Genomic DNA, 18,384 nt, shown 5'->3' on the forward strand with positions numbered 1-18,384 from the left:
ATGAAGTCGTCTCTCCAATACCAACAGTCGAACACCGTGTTAGGGGCTGCATACAAAAAAAAAATATAAAGAACATCAATTAACAAATAACAAGACATATGAAGAAGACCCTTTCCAGATACATGAAACAAAAACAAAGCAAATAACTACTTTTTAAATGGATAAGTGTATATAACCACCAGCAATTCAACTGTAAAACAGTAAGAAGAAATATTAGCAATTCAACTATAAAACAGTAAGAAGCAAACCAATAATATAAGAGATATTATTCAACTGTATGAATTCCCCAAAACAGTGGAGAAGCAAACCAACAAGAGATATTGAAATCTCCATAAAAACGAACATATATCTTACTTTCAAGAAGTGGGTAGCATAATCTCCAAAGGTTTCTTCTCACTCTGTAACATAAAATAAGACAATCAATTTAAGTTAAAATAAATTTAAGAAACCATAAAATAGTAAGAACATAACTTACTTTGTTCTTTCTCTTCACACCATGAAGACTACGACACCAATCTCCTCCACAAATTAATGTTTGCACTGTATCGGCATTCAATGAGGCTCGATATGTATCAATAACTCGACCCCCTGCGCTAAAAGTAGCTTCTGATGCCACAGTTGATACGGGAATAGCTAGTATATCATGAGCCATTTTAGATAATATACGATACTTCAATGCACTCGTTATCCACCATTCTAAAGCATCAAATGGAGTTGACATATCTTCACAAATATGACATCCCTCTTCCAAGTAGTTGCTCAACTCTGACTGTTGTGGCTTACTAGTTTGAGCATATTTCACATGTTGAATGAACTCGGACCAACCCGAAGCTTCTTGAACTCCACTTGTGCGATTGGTATTGTCAATGATTTGCCCACTTTGTGTAGAAATATCAGAATACATGTCTGCCACATATTCATCATACAGCTCATATAATGCATCCCTCACTTTCTTGATTTTTTCACGAGCTTCTTCTTTGGAATACATCTTGGGAAAACAATACTCAATGACCGTCATCTTACACCTCGGATCTAAAATAGCAGCAAATTCCGGGTCCAGCGCTCGACCTGGCCGCGTCTCCAGCGCACGCCCGTCTCCTTCGGCGCGGATCGAGGCTCCCTTCGCCCTCCGCGCTGCAGATGCTCTTAGTATATGGAGATATGGCAGAATAAGTACAAGACTACATTATTAATTACTAGGTCATGCACACCGCGATCTCTTATTGATTTCTAGTGAGTATTTGGCGGCTAAACTTATGAATTTCTTAAAACAACTTATAAGTTATTTATAAATTTATAATCTCTTGAAAAAATATTTGGCAAAATAAATTAAACAACTTATAAGCTTAAACATCTTATATATATATATATATATATATATATATATACTCTAAAAAAACAAAGTCCTCAACCCTACCAACTACATGCAACGTCAAAGCAATATATCATGCGGTAAAAAAAATGTACTTGCACTAATATTTATAAAATATCACTAAAAAATATTTTAGTTATCGATTTGGTTACATATTTCTTAATTGTACTAAGGTGAAGTTTGTCTCTCTTAGCTACATGCCCAAATAGATAAAGGAAACCTCCTTTTCAACTTTTAGATATTAAAGCATCTTTCATCCAATCATATAAATAAAAACTAATTCATGCTATCCCAATAATAATTTTTTTAAGAGATAATGGCAACATATACTCTATAAATAATCCTCTACTCTACATTATTATACATTACTCTTCAAATTTCCAAGGCCAATGCATCAGCCCACCACCACCTCCGCCGCCGCCACGGTGGTCCTAGAGGCGGGACATTGGCCGTCTCTGACATTGCCAGCTTCGTCAGCGATCCTCACTCTGTGCGCTGCTTGCAAGACCCTCCGCCGCCGCTGCGTTGAGAAATGCATGCTGGCGCCCTACTTCCCTCCCGATGAACCTCTCAAGTTCGCCATTGCTCACCGGATTTTCGGAGCCAGCAACATTATTAAGCTGTTGCAGGTAAACCTATTGATAATTTAATTATCTATAGCTAGCTTTTTTTTATTAGAATTTTCACTCACACCCATCCACCCACATTCACCTATAGAATTCCCAACTTATTGATGGGAGGAATCTTTGTCCATAAAGTTGGCTAAAAGGTCATGAGATTGTATCCCGTTAAATTTTTCTTGATCGAGATATTCTATATATGCACAGTCATGAATAATTATGGCTACAAAAAAAAAAAAAAAAAAGTCTGTAGTTTTAAGTCCTTAGTTAGCTCGATTTAGAGGGTGTTTGGCTGAACTTACAAGCTATTTAGAATAAGTTTCTTTAAAGTGTTTGACGACAAAATAAGCTCTTAAACAACTTATATAATTTAGTTACTTTCATCGTATACCCTTTTAAATTTGTCCATTTTTAATTTTCACTCTCTAGCAAAAAAAAATTTCTCTAACTTATAAACTCAATTATTCAAACACTTTAAAATTTTCTCTCTAACTTATAAGCTCAATTATTCAAATACTTTTAAAAAAATTCTCTATGTATAACTTATAAGCTCAATTATTCAAATACTTTAATAACTTATAAGCTAGTGATCAAAATTAAACTATATATCTTATAAATTCACGAAATATCTTAATTACACTATGTTTGAATTGTATGTTCGACGAAAAACTGAGTTATGGTGATAATTTGGAACTATATTATATGGCGTTAACTATGTTATGTCCGCACGTATCATATAAAAGTGAAAAAATAACTGTACAGATTGAACCCAAGAGTTCGAGATTTCTCACAAAAGATAGTATTTGAGTGCTTTAACTTTTTTATCACTTGACCTGGGTCATGTAGTTTATTTTCATATGTTGACGATCCCATTTGGTTTTTCAATTAATCGCTTATAGTATTAATTTTAATGCAACGTTACAATGATGTATACGTGGGCATATTTGGTGGTAAAATACGAAAAAATCGAGTTACTATATAAAACAGAGAATTTTACGTAATTTGTGTTTGAACGGTTAATTATTATATTATAAATTTTACATTATTAATTTATTATAAAAACTTGGATGCAACCGATTACACCCTAATTCCGCATCCTAACCCGCATTTTGACTCGAATTCACATTCTAATTCGAATAGTGTCAATTATATATAAACAGTGTCATTTACACAGTTTGGGTCAGGATGCGAGTTAAGGTGCAATCCGATTGCACCCTAAGACCACCTCTTAATTTATAATCTAGTTAACTAATTTTCTTTTCTTTGTCGAGCTTAATACGAAATCTCATTTAAAGTACATTTTTTCCATTAAGGGTCTGGACTACTTAGAAATAATGACTTCATGAGGAAATAAGAGATATTCCTAGTTGGCTAAAATTTGCTTAAACAAATTCTATAAACTGCTTAATACGAGTATATAATATGGTATGGTATATATCCACAATACATCCAAGGTTGAAAGGAATATGTAGTGGTCAATGGGAGTTGGCACCCAACTAATAAAATGACAAGATTTCTTTAAAAGCTTACCATCAAACAGTAAAATTAACCCAAAATTCAACTCTTTATTTCAGATAAAAGACAAAAAAAATCATGTACTATATTTGGAAAAACGACTACAACACACACACAACACACATATATAACAATTAATGGTCAAATAAACGTGCTGATAAATGAGAATAAATTCGAATGTTCAAATCCTAACTGATACTCCCTCTAGTTATAAAAAATGGGACACAATTACTATATTCGACGTCCACAAAAAATAGGGTATTTTCCCTTTTAAGACATGGACCCATCACTTTTCCTTATATTTTATCCTTATCAATACCCCTTATTTACAAAAAAACCAACTTTAATTTAATCTCAACCACTTATTTTAAATAATGGTGGAACTCTTTGTCCACTAACCACCAATTTTATTAAAACATGTGCCCAGGGAATGTGCCCCATTTTTGGTGGACGGAGAGAGTATTAATTTACTTAAACTTATCATGTAAAATGATAACAACGAATAAGCTAATACTTCCTCCAGTCCCACGAATCTTGACACGTATTCCTTTTTGGACCGTCCTACGAATCTTGACACATTTCTAAATATAGTAACAATTATTATCTTCTCTCTTCTACTTTATCGCATTCTCTTTCTTACTTTATCATTTTATTATCTTCTATCTCCTACTTTATCACTTTTATACTTTAGTTACCTACACACCTAAAACACTAATCTACAACTCCTTAATTCTCGTGTCGAAACCAAACGTGTCAAGATTCGTGGGACGGAGGGAGTATAAGTTTACGAAAAAACCAATTATAAATCTATGAATGAAACCGTTTGCTTTAACGAATGAATTAATATCACTACAATAAAATTGTCTAATAGTGACACAAGTGACATCAAGAGATATGTCATCAAATTTGTTACTTCTTTAAGTGTAATAAAGTTTAGCTACACTCACACATGTATCTATATATTTTAGTTACACATAAAAATGTAATTAAATTTTGTTACATTTAAAATTGTAACAAATTTTGTGATATCTAAAACTATCACAAAATATTATTGTTACACATAGATGTCACAATTCATTTTTGCTCGGGATGTGTGTGTGTGTGTGTGTGAGAGAGAGAGAGAGAGTATCACACAAATTAGCACACACATATATATAAATATAATTATATTACTATATTATTAATAAATTTATTTTTTTTGAAGAACTAATTATAATACTCCCTCCGTCCACGAAATGAGTACCCATTTGTGGACGGCACGGGTTTTAAGAAATGTATGGAGTGTAGTGTAAATAATGTAAGGGTCCCACTTTTTGAGTGTATTAATTAAAGAGATGGGTGGGGTACACTTGCCAAAAAGGGAAATGGGTACTCATTTCGTGGACGGACGAAAAAGGAAATATGGGTACTCATTTCGTGGACGGAGGGAGTATATATTTTCATTAAAAATACTTACATTTTCATATGTCACAAAGATAACTACACTTTTATATGTCATAAAAATAGTTACACCTTCAAATGTCATTAAATTGAGCTAATTGTTAAAACAGAACTGTAGCTTTCAATATTCCATAAAAATAGGACTATATATTACGGAATTTGAAAATGTGGACTATATGTTACGAAATTTGAAAAAGATGACTATAACTTCCATTTTTTACATTTGCACTACTATATGTCCTCATTTACACTACTATATGTCCTCGTTTATAGGAGTGTAAATGTAAAAAATGGAAGTTATAGTTATCATTTTAAAATTCTTTAACATATAGTTCTCATTTTCAAATTTCGTAACATGTAGTCATATTTTTGAAAACACCGAAAGTTACGATCATGTTTTAACAATTAAGCTCTTAAATTAATTTAGCGTCATGTCTTTATTTTTGTGACACACATAATACTATCTAATTCAACATATCACAATTTTATGTAGTGGCATTTATGAGTGTCACTATTTGTCAAAAATCATGTCACTATTAGGAACATTACAGGATAAATCAATATACGTTACACACGAAAGATAGCATTCTCAATGAGTTCTATATATTGACAATTATACATGTTAATTTGTTGTAATGTTATGCAATCTTGAATTAAAAATGGCTTCAACTCGTGATAAACATGAAAAGTATGTTTTGCAGTATAAAAATGATATTTTTGAAAAATGATTATTTTAGGAAGTTGGAGAAGGTGAAAGGGCAGATGCAGTGAACAGCATGGTGTACGAAGCAAACGCTAGGTTAAGGGATCCCATCTACGGCTGTGCGGGCGCCATTTGTCATCTCCAGAAGCAGATCGACCACCTTCAGATCCAACTAGCCACAGCGCATGCTCAAATACTCAACCTGCAATGCCACAATGCAATTTTGCAAAATCAATTTTGCAAAACACAACAACCTTCTCTTGATGATGAAGGAATACTGGGGGTGGGGGACCCCCTTTGGACATGATCAATAATATAATGAAGACTTAATTAATTAATTATATACTACTAATAAGATAGTCACTTAAATTAAGATGTGTATCTCTGGTTTTATTGGTTGTATGTTATGCGTTTGTTCTGTGCTAATTATAGCTCCATATATTAATAGTTGTTCATTTCTTCTATAAATTAATCGTCATCATAGGAAATACAACCACCAGTTTTTTATAAATGAAAAGACCGGGAAATATGAGCGACAATTATACTTAAAATGATGTGTTAATTTAATTGGAGAGAATTGTTACGTGGCTACATTTGGTTGCCTAACTCTTATCATGCAAGACAATCTTTTTGCTCTAACTATTTTCTAGTCAAACTTGGATGCCCTCGAGTCCTTGACCATTGCTTTGTTTTTTAAAGCGACGTTTATCATGTGTTTGAATCCCAATTTATTATTCATAATTTGATGTTTGGAAAGGAAAGGTGCTCTCCCATGCAGTGGCAGTCCAGGGCTAATCGGAACCTGAATGAATCGACCTGAAATCGATTCGTCATTAACGGTTCGGGTCCTGAACTGTTGATTATGGACTATAATCAAAATCAGAACTGTGAAATATTATGGCCGGTTCTGGGCACGAAAATATGAAATTGAAAATCGGCGGTTAATCATCGGGCTGAATCGCCAGACCAAAACTTACCTGTTAATCTTCTAAAATCGACGATTTTTCAATATTTTTATTCTTTTATTTTTTAAAATTCAAATTTGATATTAGCTATAAATGAAGTACTAATAAAATTGTTAAGTTTAGTTTACTCGTTCAATTTTGTAGTTTGAAAATTGTATACTTTTACATGTAAATTATATATCTTTTACTTTAAATTTAATAAAAACACAAATTTTATTACATTTTAGGTGTTATTGCGTTATAATTTTATTTCTTTTATAGTTTTTTCAACAATTTTGTTACCTGTAATGTATTAAATAATGTAATTTAATAAAAAATTATACACAATACATAAAAAAAATATTAAAAAAGGAAAATCAATCAATGTAACATCCCATGTGGATCATTTTAATTTTATTTAAAATAATCTTAATTTATAATTTAATTAATATTTATGTATAGATTAATAATTTTAATTTTTAAATTGATAAATTCTGCCTATAAATTTATAATTCCTAATTAAGCCCCAATTATAATTTACATGCTAACTGCGGCCGCCTGCACATAATATGATTCATATGTAGTTCAATTGTATTTTAAGTGGAATCACATTACTCATCCAATTTTAAGTGGAAAAAGAAAACAGTACAAGCAACATCAAAATTCTCAAAAAGAGAAGAAAGAAGGGAATTTTCGAAGAATTTCATTGCAGATTGTGAGGATGAAGTGATACTATGCTAAGAAAAAAGATACTCCCAGCGAAGCAATAAATATAATCGGACGAGAGAAGGGCGTTTAGCCCATGGCCTTTCTCATGAGCTCGTAACCGGCAAAATTGATGGCTCCGAGCGGAGCCACCCAGAAGAAGCGCGGAACGGCTCCTCGGAACAACCCGAGGGGCCCTTCTTGGCGCAAGATGGAGAGCGCGACAACAGACATTGCCGTCGGCTCTCCCTGAAGAGCCGTCATCATCCTCGTCTTGATCACGTCGAACGGAGTCGTCATGACAGCGGTTAGTCCGCCCGATACAGCTCCGACTACGACAGTTTCCCAAGGCTCCAGCTCTCGTCCAAGAAGCTTCTGGACTGCCTGCAATCGAAGCAGGGGAGCTTCTAATGAATATGCAAGGACTGTAAATGAGCCGAGCCGAACATTACCCAGCTCGTTTAAACAGGCTCGAGCTTGGTTCGAAACAGAATTATTAAGTTCGTGCAGGGCTTAAATGCTCGAATACCTTCAGGCATTAATCAATCAAACAAGCTTTCAATCGAGATTCGAGTAGCTTGGCTCATTACAGCCAGCCCTAGGCCCTAGCCATGATGAAACTAGTCACTGAAGCGCAAAGATAGGGGAGAAATCAAATTTGAAGATGAATCCTACCTTCTTGGATTCAGCATAAAGGCCGGATCCAGCAACGTAGAACGGTAGCTCTCGACAGAGAGTCATAGCAGTGCCGCGAAAGAAGCCGCCTAGACCGTCCTGCTGCCAATGTTCCGACCAGAGCTTCCCCGACATGGTTGAACTGACCGGCCTGCAATCTTTGCTTCAACACCTCACATGGAATGCGCATGGTTGTTCCCAGAAAAGTCCCCAAGAACGACCCCACTGGATTCAACCTAAACACCACGCTCAATATTAGGAAGACGAGATCCTCTATTAAAGAATTGATCAACATTTGATGGATTAATAACAATGTGCCGTTAATATGAATATTGTGATGGGAGATGAGTACATATCAATCTAGAGTTAGCGATCAAGTAAATATAATCGACAGACGATACACCATCCTGGCCCTCACCTGTATTTCTGGAAGTGAAGGTGCAACATTTATCAAGGCGATCTTAGTCACTTCACAAACTCCAGTTCGCAAACCATGACTACATAGTCAAGTTGATTTAGCATCTAGGAATAGGAAGAAATCGCATAAACTAATAGAGAGAAACAAGCTCAGGGTCATACCTCAAAAACTGCCCTACTATAGCTGGGATGGATCCCATGTATAATCCGCGCAGTCCAAGTTGTGGGAGCTTCGACATAATCTGTATGAAGGATAGTGCAGTTGAAGCTTGAACCTGCGTCTGTCAAATGAAAGTTTCGCCGGGGGGGGGGGGGGGGGGGGGTTATTCGAAATATCCATGAAATGATCTCTTATCACTAAAAGAGAAAAGAAAAGCAGGAACGACTATGCCGGGAAGCAGTGGATATGTCAACAGAGAACCATGCAATCATGAATAATCATACAATCATATTTAGTCGAATTTATTAACAAGAAATAAATTACGAGAATTTTTCTTCCAAAGATAAAAACAAGACAACAGAATATATGAAGAAAAAAATGAAAATAGGCAAGAATGCACAATACCTTAACCGTGTCAATGGGATGCATTAAAAGTGTAGAGAATGAGCATGAAATCCCTCCAGCCAATGCTGTTTTCAAAACACTACCAGTTTGTATTTCAACTCGAGGGGGATCAGTAACGGCAGCTCTTCTAGAGCTGTTTCTTCTGTACATAATCATAAAGCAAAAAAAAAAAAATTCTCAATTAAAAAATAAAATAAAAATCAAAAATTTTAGTCTCTACCCATTGTGCATATCACGCCACACGTATATCTAATTGCATATTCATCATGATAGCTAAACCCATTCACTTGAGTAGTAAACTCATGAATTCATATTTAACTTCCCATTACGGTTCTTAGCTAAATCATAGCAAAAGCAGTCAAAAACGAATTTAACCAGGAACTAAAATATCACTACAAGAATATTCAACAGAAGGACAAAAGAGAAGCCCGATAATACCGTGGCTTTTCTGTAAGGTAGTTTGATGGGAGCAAAACCATAAAACTTCGAAAGTGTGCGTAGGATTTAGATTCTTCGTAGTTTGCTTTCAGATAATGCATCACGGCTGTAGCATTATCTTCAGTAGCTGAAAGTCCTGCATTCTTCAGTGATGCCAATATCTCATCTTTCTGGGGCATCCCGGACTTGCTCAGGCGTAGATTGGTATAAGCTCGAAGAGAGATTGGTTCTTTCTGTTCCATCACAGATAAGAATTCGTTCCATCCAAAAGATTTTGAGAACAAACGGCTCCTAGTATGCTGCATGAACTCCTTAGCATATCTCCTAGGCAGGTTTCTATTTGTCATAGCGATTTCAAGATCTTCCAAGGTAACTTGCCCATCACCATCTCTGTCCAACTCCTGGAAAACTCGTTTTCCTGTGGAAAGAGAATTTTGGAATTATGAGCCATTGCACGACTGCATAGGACATATCATTTGAAATCACTTGTTCATGCTAACTTAACGGACCAAAAGTGAAAAGCATATCACTTTCTAGCACAGAGTATGCACATTTATTCATAAATGTCCCACACTTACGATAATGAAATACTAGTACCTAATAAATTAACTTCGTTTCAAATCTAGAACAGGCCCGCTTTTATGGTACCGAAAAGCTGTGTTGGCAACCAGAAATATGCATAAACGCAATCGACTTTTATTCAAGTACAGTTTCCACACAGATTTCCAGCTGCCAACAAAACATTTCGTACCAAAAAATATGTCCACCCTACATTTTGAAAAGGAAGTTAATTTAAAAGGTATTAATCTGTCATTATCGAATGTGTGGGACATTTCTCAAAAAGAGAAGGTGATATTTACTGAAAGCTCACATACATACAGGACATTCCCAGACAAACTGACTAAAGTAAACTTATTCTCAAGAAGATCTTGCATTTATGTATTATGACATTCTGCACCTCGACAGCTCTATTTCCATTAACTAACTATAATCGAGTTTCTGCTCTAACAGCATGAAGGATTGACTATTTGGCAACGGACACGCTATAATGTAAGTTAAGCAACAAGCCAAGCAAAAATAGAGAAGTGCATAGGATTGAATTAAAACATCAACATATATCCATAATCCACATTATATAGACGAGGTCAATCAAGCAAAAGAAAACATTGAAATGCAAGACATGCCTTCAGCTTCAGTATATCTGAAGAAGTCCTGCACCATGAGCAGCTCCTTCTTGTCTGGGTTGTCTTCCTTTGACAATCTCCCTATTGGAGGCAGAAGCTCAACCAATTCTTTTAATGAGACAAACTTGAAATATTGAGTTCTTAACAACTCATTCTGATCAACTTTGTCACTACTACTGCATTCCTCTCCCACATCTTTGGTAGAAGGAACTCCTCTCACTCGAGCAAACCTCGAGTTTGCGAAAAATCCATCCCTGCCTGCTCTTTCGCCCTTTGAAATGCCGGTAAGCACCTTCAAATTATCCTTACAATCATGATCTTGAGCAAACACATCAAATTTTGGGAAATGGCTCAACTGATCACACAAGAACCTCATCAAATGCTCAAATGGAAAATCTTTACCTTCTTCACCAGTCAATTTCTTGGGCTTAGCTTCACCAACCACCCTCTCTCCCACTTCCACCCTCACACTAGAATCTTCAAAACAAGAACTATATTTACCATCAACTAAAAAGGGCAATGCCACCTTAAAATGCAAGCGATTCTTGCTCCTACTAACACCATCATCACTTCCATACCTCCCCTGTAACCGTTTTCTCGACATATTTGCATTCCCCTTTCTCCTATCATCAAAATTGCTAGCCTCATTCTTCAAAACCCCATTAGGGCAATACTCAAAATTCTTGGCTAAGTTCTGAAAATTCGATCCAAGAGGCGAAAACGCCACATGAACTGAATTCAAAAGGGACTTCAATGGATCACTCTCTACCACCACCATCACTCAAAATCAAAGCTCAAATAACAGATTTCACATAAACTTCTCAGCTACAAATACAAAATTTACCCTTTCTTTACATCAAGTCAAAAAATCATCAACGAGGGCTTCAAGCCAAAGGGGGCTGAAGCAGCTTTAGGGAAATCTGAGATGTAGTCAACGCCAAAGATGTGGTTTTGCACAAAGATAATCATTTTTTATTAGATAGAGGGAATCAGATGAGTGCACATGCGGCGATTGTGAAATTCTTGGATTTCTATCAGCTGGAGAATAAAAATTCACAGCAAAGCTTCTACATTTCGAATCAAGAACTTCCCAGATGAAGTGTTTCTGAATCATTGCTGATTCCGAGTACAAATTTGAAGAATGGAATCCTGTCTTTCTCCTAATCTTCATTCGTTTCAACCGATATGTGATTATAAAATATAGTACAAATAACTGAATAAGGGGAGTAATTTAAAGCTCAATTTTGAATTCATTTTCAAAATGGTTAATTGCTTATAAACACCCGAATTATATTTTAATTTTAACTTTTAATCAAATTTATTTTTTAATTAAAAAAATATATAAATATATAAATATTTGAAATTTTGCCTCATTTCAAAAGCTCGTTAACTTATAACATAATCATCCAGCGACCAAAAATGGTTGAGAAAAAGAAAAAATATAAAGTTTGATAACATCAACTTTCGTGTTATTTTTTGACCTCTTCCAATGAACACAACAATGCCGTCGTCGGCTAACTTCCATCTCCACCTCAATCCCCCTTTGAAATCCTCGTCATTGCACGCACAACTCCGACAACCGTCGTCGTTCCATTTGATGAAATAGGGGCAACAACACAACTGGTCTCTCATATTTCTATGTCGAATTATTGAAGTATTCATGATGCAGCTCAAAGAATGAGCTACATCCAGGTCAGTAGAAAAAGCTAAAAGCTCCATGTTAACGGTCAACAAGTCAAATTATGTTATAGAGTTAAGTTAATTATGAAAGTTGTTAGCTAGTTACTGCAGCTTCTCTCATTATTTTCTCTTTCATTTCAAAATTGTATAAATAGATAGTTTCCTTTGATTTAAATCAGTTAAATTCAATACATAAAAAATGGGGTATCTAGAGCAGGTAATTTTTGAAGATTTTATTTTCAGTATCTTTGTTAATCATCGATTGATCTTATCTCTTTCTTCGTGTTTCTTCATCGATCCAATTTAAGTTTTCTTCATGGCTATATCCTCCACTGTTGCTTTCGCTACATCACCATTCCCAAATCTCCATCCCATGGTTTTATGTCTCGATCCTAGCAACTATGCATTCTGGCGCATTCAGATCATTACTACAATTCATGCTCAGGGTTTGGATGATCTCATCTCATCAACCACTGCTCCACCGCTACAGCTTCTCATCACCCCTCAAACCACTCCTCGCGCACCTCCATGACCGAATCCAGAATATCTACAATGGATTCGCAAAGATCAATTTCTCATAAGTTCGATATTGTCATCAATTGGTGAGTCAATGTTACGGCATGTGGTGCAATGCACTTCTGCATACGAAATCTGGACTGCTTTGGAGCAGTTGTTTCAATCTCACCCGCGAGCTAGTATACTACAATTGAAGAAGATGCTTTATTCACAAAAAAATAGCTCCCTCACATTTGATGACTACTTCCTTCGCGTGCGCAGCTATGCCGAATGATGAATTGGGTGATTTAATTATCAATGTTTGTGGTCCAACATTATGAAATGTTATCTTGTTTTGGTTATGTTGTTGGTTCAATATTTTCTTGTTTTGATATACTTATGTTGGTATATCTTATTTTGTGTTGAGCTTCTGAATTTTCTAGTCCCAAGATCGAAAATGAATGTCTTGGCTTTCGGCCAACCTTCATAAGGTTGAGGAAGAGCTTCAAAGTTCAATGCTTTTTTTGCTACTACACTAACATTTGTTTTGTAGGTTCCAGCGTTGCTGATTTTTAGGGGGGTTCTAAACTCTCTCTTGTTTGTCTTAGGGGGAGTGTTGTATAAAAGGGTTTTGGCAAATAAAATCATGAACTATTTTGAATTTGTAATTTTAAAGTGACTTTTGAAGTGTGGCAAATTAAATTACCACCTTTTTAATTTTTGCAATTTCGTCCCCCCAATTTTTTTCGATCATTGGATTGTTGAGTTGGAGTTTACGTGGATTAGTTTACCACGTAATATTCATGTTACGATGTTATTTTCTATAAAATTGCTGGATATTAAAAATTATATATGGTGCAAATATAGGATACAATGCCTTTATAATTTGGAGAAATTTTTAATTGAGATTGTACGAAACGACATCGTTTATGCCTAAAAAAAACGACGTCGTCTTTAGTAATCTACGTAAGCTCCAATTCAACATTCTGACGACTGAAAAAAAATTAGGTGGACGGAATTGCAAAAATTGAAAAGGTGGTGATTTAATTCGCCACACTTCAAAAGTCATGTTAAAATTACAAAATTGAAATGGTTTGTGATTTTATTTGCCAAAACCCCTTTTATAAACATTCATTCAAGACTAATTTTGAGGATTTACCTCTTGTTTGATTAAGCGGGACTTTCTAATTCCTTCTTGATCTGAAACCTGTAACATAGAATTTATTTATGCATATAATTTTCTTTATTTTTGTTATTGTTGCAAGAATGTAAAGATTAAGAGAGAGATTGCTAGAGTCAATGTTGATAATATTTTGTTGTCAATATTTTTGGGAACCAACCAATATTCAAAAGTCAGTCTTGAAGCTAAACTTTGACTCTCCATTGGTAATTATGCATATTTACTTTATCTTCCTTTTACGTTTTTATACTTTTTGGTTGTGGAATAAGGGATTCTGTGTGGTTGGTCACGATTTAATAAATGAAAAGGTGGACTAATCATAGTCCAAGATAGTGGCAATTTGTTCTTATTTTTTAGGAACCATGATCTCTTAATCAACATCTACGACTGGTCGACTAATAATTTTTTAAAAGACATTGTAACGATTATAGAAAGTTTTTGAAGTGGAGGGTGGAGAAAACTGACCTTCTTTCTCTCCAATTTCATCTTCGCCAACCTCCGTGCTTCTGTTCATCATCACATTTGCAACCATCCACCGTTTGATTTGGATTTCCCCCAATTTATAGTTTTGTTTATTTCACGAAATATAACAAATCTATATCTTTATATATATAAAAAGTAAAATAAATATAATTTAATTCAATTGCAAGGATATAATTGGAATTGGAGTGAAAAAATATAAATCAAATTATTAACAAAACCGCCAACTATTCCTACAAAACCGTGCATTTCTTTTTTAAGGATACAACTCATATATATATTTTTATGTAACTGAAAAATATGTCGTAAATAAATTGTCTTAAAGGTAGTCATTGTTCCTTTTTCATATTAAAAGAAATAATTAAACCAATTATTATATATCTCTAAACAAACTCAAGAAATTTAACTTATTTTTTCTTATTAATTTCTCTTTCTTTATTCATGTATGATATTTTGATTACTATATTATGCAGTTAAATTTAATTTAATGTATAAAATATATGAATAAAACAAAGTAACATTACTATCAAAAGACATCATATTACAAATTATCATTTATTTAATAAAGGAAATTACAAAATAACTGGATTATAAAATAATTATGTGAACATTTTTTCAAATAAAAATAATATATCTACATATGGTTTGTATTTTATTTTTATTATCAAATCTATAAATGCGATATAATTTTATATCATCATGCATATAATATAAATACTCCAGTTATCTAATGCTCAAACATGTCAATGTCAAAAAAAGAAAAAGAAAAAGAAAAAATGAATTTACTTATCCAACCAACAATTAAGGCACAATAACTTATGATTTAATTTTCATGAATCATTTTCTTTTTTTGTGTGTAAATGTGTTCTAAATAAAATATGCAATATATATATATATATATATATAATTCAAAATATAATTAATATAATTTCATACATCTTTAATTCAGATGTGTGTATATATATATCCAATTAACATTATGTTTTCTCTTCATTAAGTTAATAAGTCACTAAAACTAATTGTGAGCAATTCAATTTTAAAAATAAAGTTAGTGATCAATTATTTAGTAGTTAATTTGTCAAAATAATTTGAAAATGTTCAAAGTAAAATAAAGAAGGTTATTGTGGAAATTATTTACATAATTTTGAAAATATGTTATCAATTATTATTATTTTCTTAATTTTTTTTTAATTTTCAATATTTATTAATTTCATCACCAAATGACTGAAAATTAAATTCAAGATTAAATAAATTTGTATCAAATTTTAATTTTATTAGTTAATATTAATATTATAAAACATATATATGCACATCGTATGCGAATCTAAAATCACATCCACCGCGCATAGAGCGGGAGGTACACTAGTATTATATAAAAATTATATAAAAGAGGAGTCTAACGGTAACAATTTCCCGGCAAATTTTTTTACAGTTTCTTTTCCAAGTTTTTAGGCCATATTCAAACTAACGTGTATTCATCTAATGCCATGTTCAACCGTGTGTTCATTAAATTCATAAAATTTTTCTACTATCAAATTTGCAACACCACCAACAATGTGCTCTTTCATAAAAACTTCAAATAATACACATACGCGCAAAAAGATAAAATGATAATAATTTATTATTTATATATTAGTACTAAATTAATGGGTATAATTTTTTTTAATCTCAAAATGTGTAAAATACAATTTTGCCTCAATTGCTAATTATCAAATAATTTTTTACTTTTGGACTATTTTATTAAATTTCATAATAATGACATTATTTTACATTTTTCAGTAACCATCAAGTGGGACTAAACTTTCAACATAGACATCGGCCTCAAGAAAAGTGCCTATATTTGTTATCTTGGGACGCCTAAATGAAGCCTGTTTGGGATTATAGACGATAAAAGCGGAGCCATAAACCAACAAGATTTCACCCTTTCCTCCAATGCACAATGGCGTGGAGTAAGGGCCTTTCCATGGATCATCAAAATATGGAAGCACCACCAATTTCATCCAAGAATCCTTCAAAACCCACACATCCACACTAACCTTAGGGAAATCACACATCACACAAAGGCTTCCCCAAATCACCCCTAACGACGGGATGAAGCCGCCATCCAAGTAGCTCGGCTGATTCACACTCACGCACGACTCACTCCCTAAATCCAAGCACACAATATCCCACTTCGACTCCATCCCAAACCTCCTCCCCCAATGAAGCTTCCCACTCACAAACTTGCCGTTATCATCAAACGGCAATCCATCCTTGAACGCATCGATCACCTTCCAAGAATCACGCCTCAAGCTGTAGATTTTCACCACACTCTCGTACCTGCCGCTATTGCAGAATCCGGACAAGATCCCCAAGACCTTGTAATCATCGTTAGTCTCATCGAATCCGAATCCATATTTGGTGATGAACAAACCGCTCTTCATCCTATCATCCGCATCGGCTAATTTCTTGTGCCTCTTTGTGGAGGGATTCCAGAGGAAGAAATGCTTGCCGTTAACGGCGATGCAGACGAGCCCATTACAGCAGCCGACGACGCGGATTGAGTTCCGAGGATTCTTCATCGGATAATCCAAATCGGCGGCGTCCGCGGCCGGCCCCAGCAGGAGGGAATGCAGGGAGCACTGCTTCAAGGTGTAGAACGGCAGCAACACGGTGGCGATCGCTCTCCGGCGGGAAAAGTTGGGATCTTTCGACGAGATCTGGAGATGGGCGTCGCAGAAGTGGCGGCTGGAGATGAGGCGGCGCCATGATTGGGAGACGCAGCGGAATCGGAGGAGGGATCGGACGGGGAGCCTCGCGAGGATTTCGGCGATGATTTCTTCGGGGAGATGGTGGGATTTGCGGCGGATTTTGGTGTTCCTGGATTGATCGTTGGTTTCTTCCATTTTTGTGGTTGGATCGGAGCTGAAGGTGATGAGGATTTTTTGTGTTTTCGAGGTCGGATGGGATTGGTTTATTTGGTTCTGACTTTCGGGCAATCCAATAATTTGTTTCTGTTATTTTATCCTTGTTTTTTTGGGAAAGTGACAATTAGGGATGGCAATCGGTACGACGGGTACGGATAGTGACTATTCATACCCATACCCACGAACTAAATGGATAGTGGTTGCTACCCACGAAACTATCCATGGATATCAAATGGTATCCAAACCCGCTACCCGCGGATACCCGCTACCCGTCGGGTATCCGCGAAACCCGCTATCCGACGGGTATCTGTCACCCGCTATCCGACGGATACCCGCTATCCGCCGGATACCCACTATCCGCTGGATACCTACGAAATATAATTTAAATATAAATTTACAACAAATTTAATAGAAAAAAAAAAACACAAATAGCATAGTTCAAATCCACAAAGAACAATGTTTAAATTCAAATTCACAAAGAACAATGTTCAAATTCATCAACTAAAATATAAAATCCAACAAAGAACAATGTATATAATTGGTCGACAGTAGAAATAGAACCCTTGAACTCTTCTTCTTCATCTTCAAGACAAGTCCAAAAGCTTCCATTCTTTTCTTGACCTATGAAATAAGCAATTATTTACATTAGATATATGAAATAAAAGATTAATTATAATTATAAATTTACATACCTTCAAGTTGATTTCGTAGCCAATTTTGAATACACATTAATGCTTCTAATAGCTTTGGTTTGAGACGACTGCGATGCTCACTTAGAACCCTCCCACTAGTGCTAAAAGCTGATTCGGAAGCCACTGTGGTGATTGGGACAACAAAGATATCACGAGCTATGAGGCGAAGTGTGGATAATGTGTTCCAGTCACCTTCCACCAATTTTATTCAAAGCCCATATTTTATAGAATTTTTTTGTGGATATTTGACGGGTAATTGATGGATAATTGGCGGGTAATTGGCGGGTATTTTTCGCGGGTAAATGGGTTTCGCGGGTATGGATAGTAAGTATCCAAACCCATACCCACGAACTAAATGGATAGTGAATTGCAC

At 34.8% G+C, this 18,384-nt stretch overlaps 3 protein-coding genes and 1 pseudogene across 3 annotated transcripts; 1 reads left to right on the top strand and 3 right to left on the bottom strand.

Moving 5' to 3' along the window:
- Window positions 1-303: 303 nt before the first annotated feature.
- LOC131001914 (zinc finger BED domain-containing protein RICESLEEPER 1-like) lies at window positions 304-1,031 on the bottom strand. The gene is made up of 2 exons (XM_057928560.1): window positions 476-1,031; window positions 304-398 (listed from the first exon to the last, which is right to left on the bottom strand). Exons 1-2 carry the CDS (start codon window positions 1,016-1,018, stop codon window positions 357-359), a joined length of 585 nt encoding a protein of 194 aa, XP_057784543.1. The 5' UTR covers window positions 1,019-1,031; the 3' UTR covers window positions 304-356.
- Window positions 1,032-1,761: 730 nt separating this feature from the next.
- On the top strand, window positions 1,762-6,128 carry LOC131001915 (LOB domain-containing protein 1-like). Its single transcript, XM_057928561.1, has 2 exons — window positions 1,762-2,001; window positions 5,685-6,128. The coding sequence occupies exons 1-2, from the start codon at window positions 1,762-1,764 to the stop codon at window positions 5,955-5,957; spliced, it is 513 nt and encodes a 170-aa protein (XP_057784544.1). The 3' UTR covers window positions 5,958-6,128.
- A 1,148-nt stretch (window positions 6,129-7,276) lies between these two features.
- On the bottom strand, window positions 7,277-11,797 carry LOC131001916 (uncharacterized; annotated as a pseudogene).
- Window positions 11,798-16,119: 4,322 nt separating this feature from the next.
- On the bottom strand, window positions 16,120-17,438 carry LOC131001917 (F-box/kelch-repeat protein At3g23880-like). Its single transcript, XM_057928562.1, has one exon. It carries the CDS (start codon window positions 17,296-17,298, stop codon window positions 16,189-16,191), a length of 1,110 nt encoding a protein of 369 aa, XP_057784545.1. The 5' UTR covers window positions 17,299-17,438; the 3' UTR covers window positions 16,120-16,188.
- Between the last annotated feature and the right edge of the window lie 946 nt (window positions 17,439-18,384).

This window comes from Salvia miltiorrhiza, chromosome 8, assembly GCF_028751815.1.
Source record: "Salvia miltiorrhiza cultivar Shanhuang (shh) chromosome 8, IMPLAD_Smil_shh, whole genome shotgun sequence".
NCBI lineage: Eukaryota > Viridiplantae > Streptophyta > Magnoliopsida > Lamiales > Lamiaceae > Salvia > Salvia miltiorrhiza.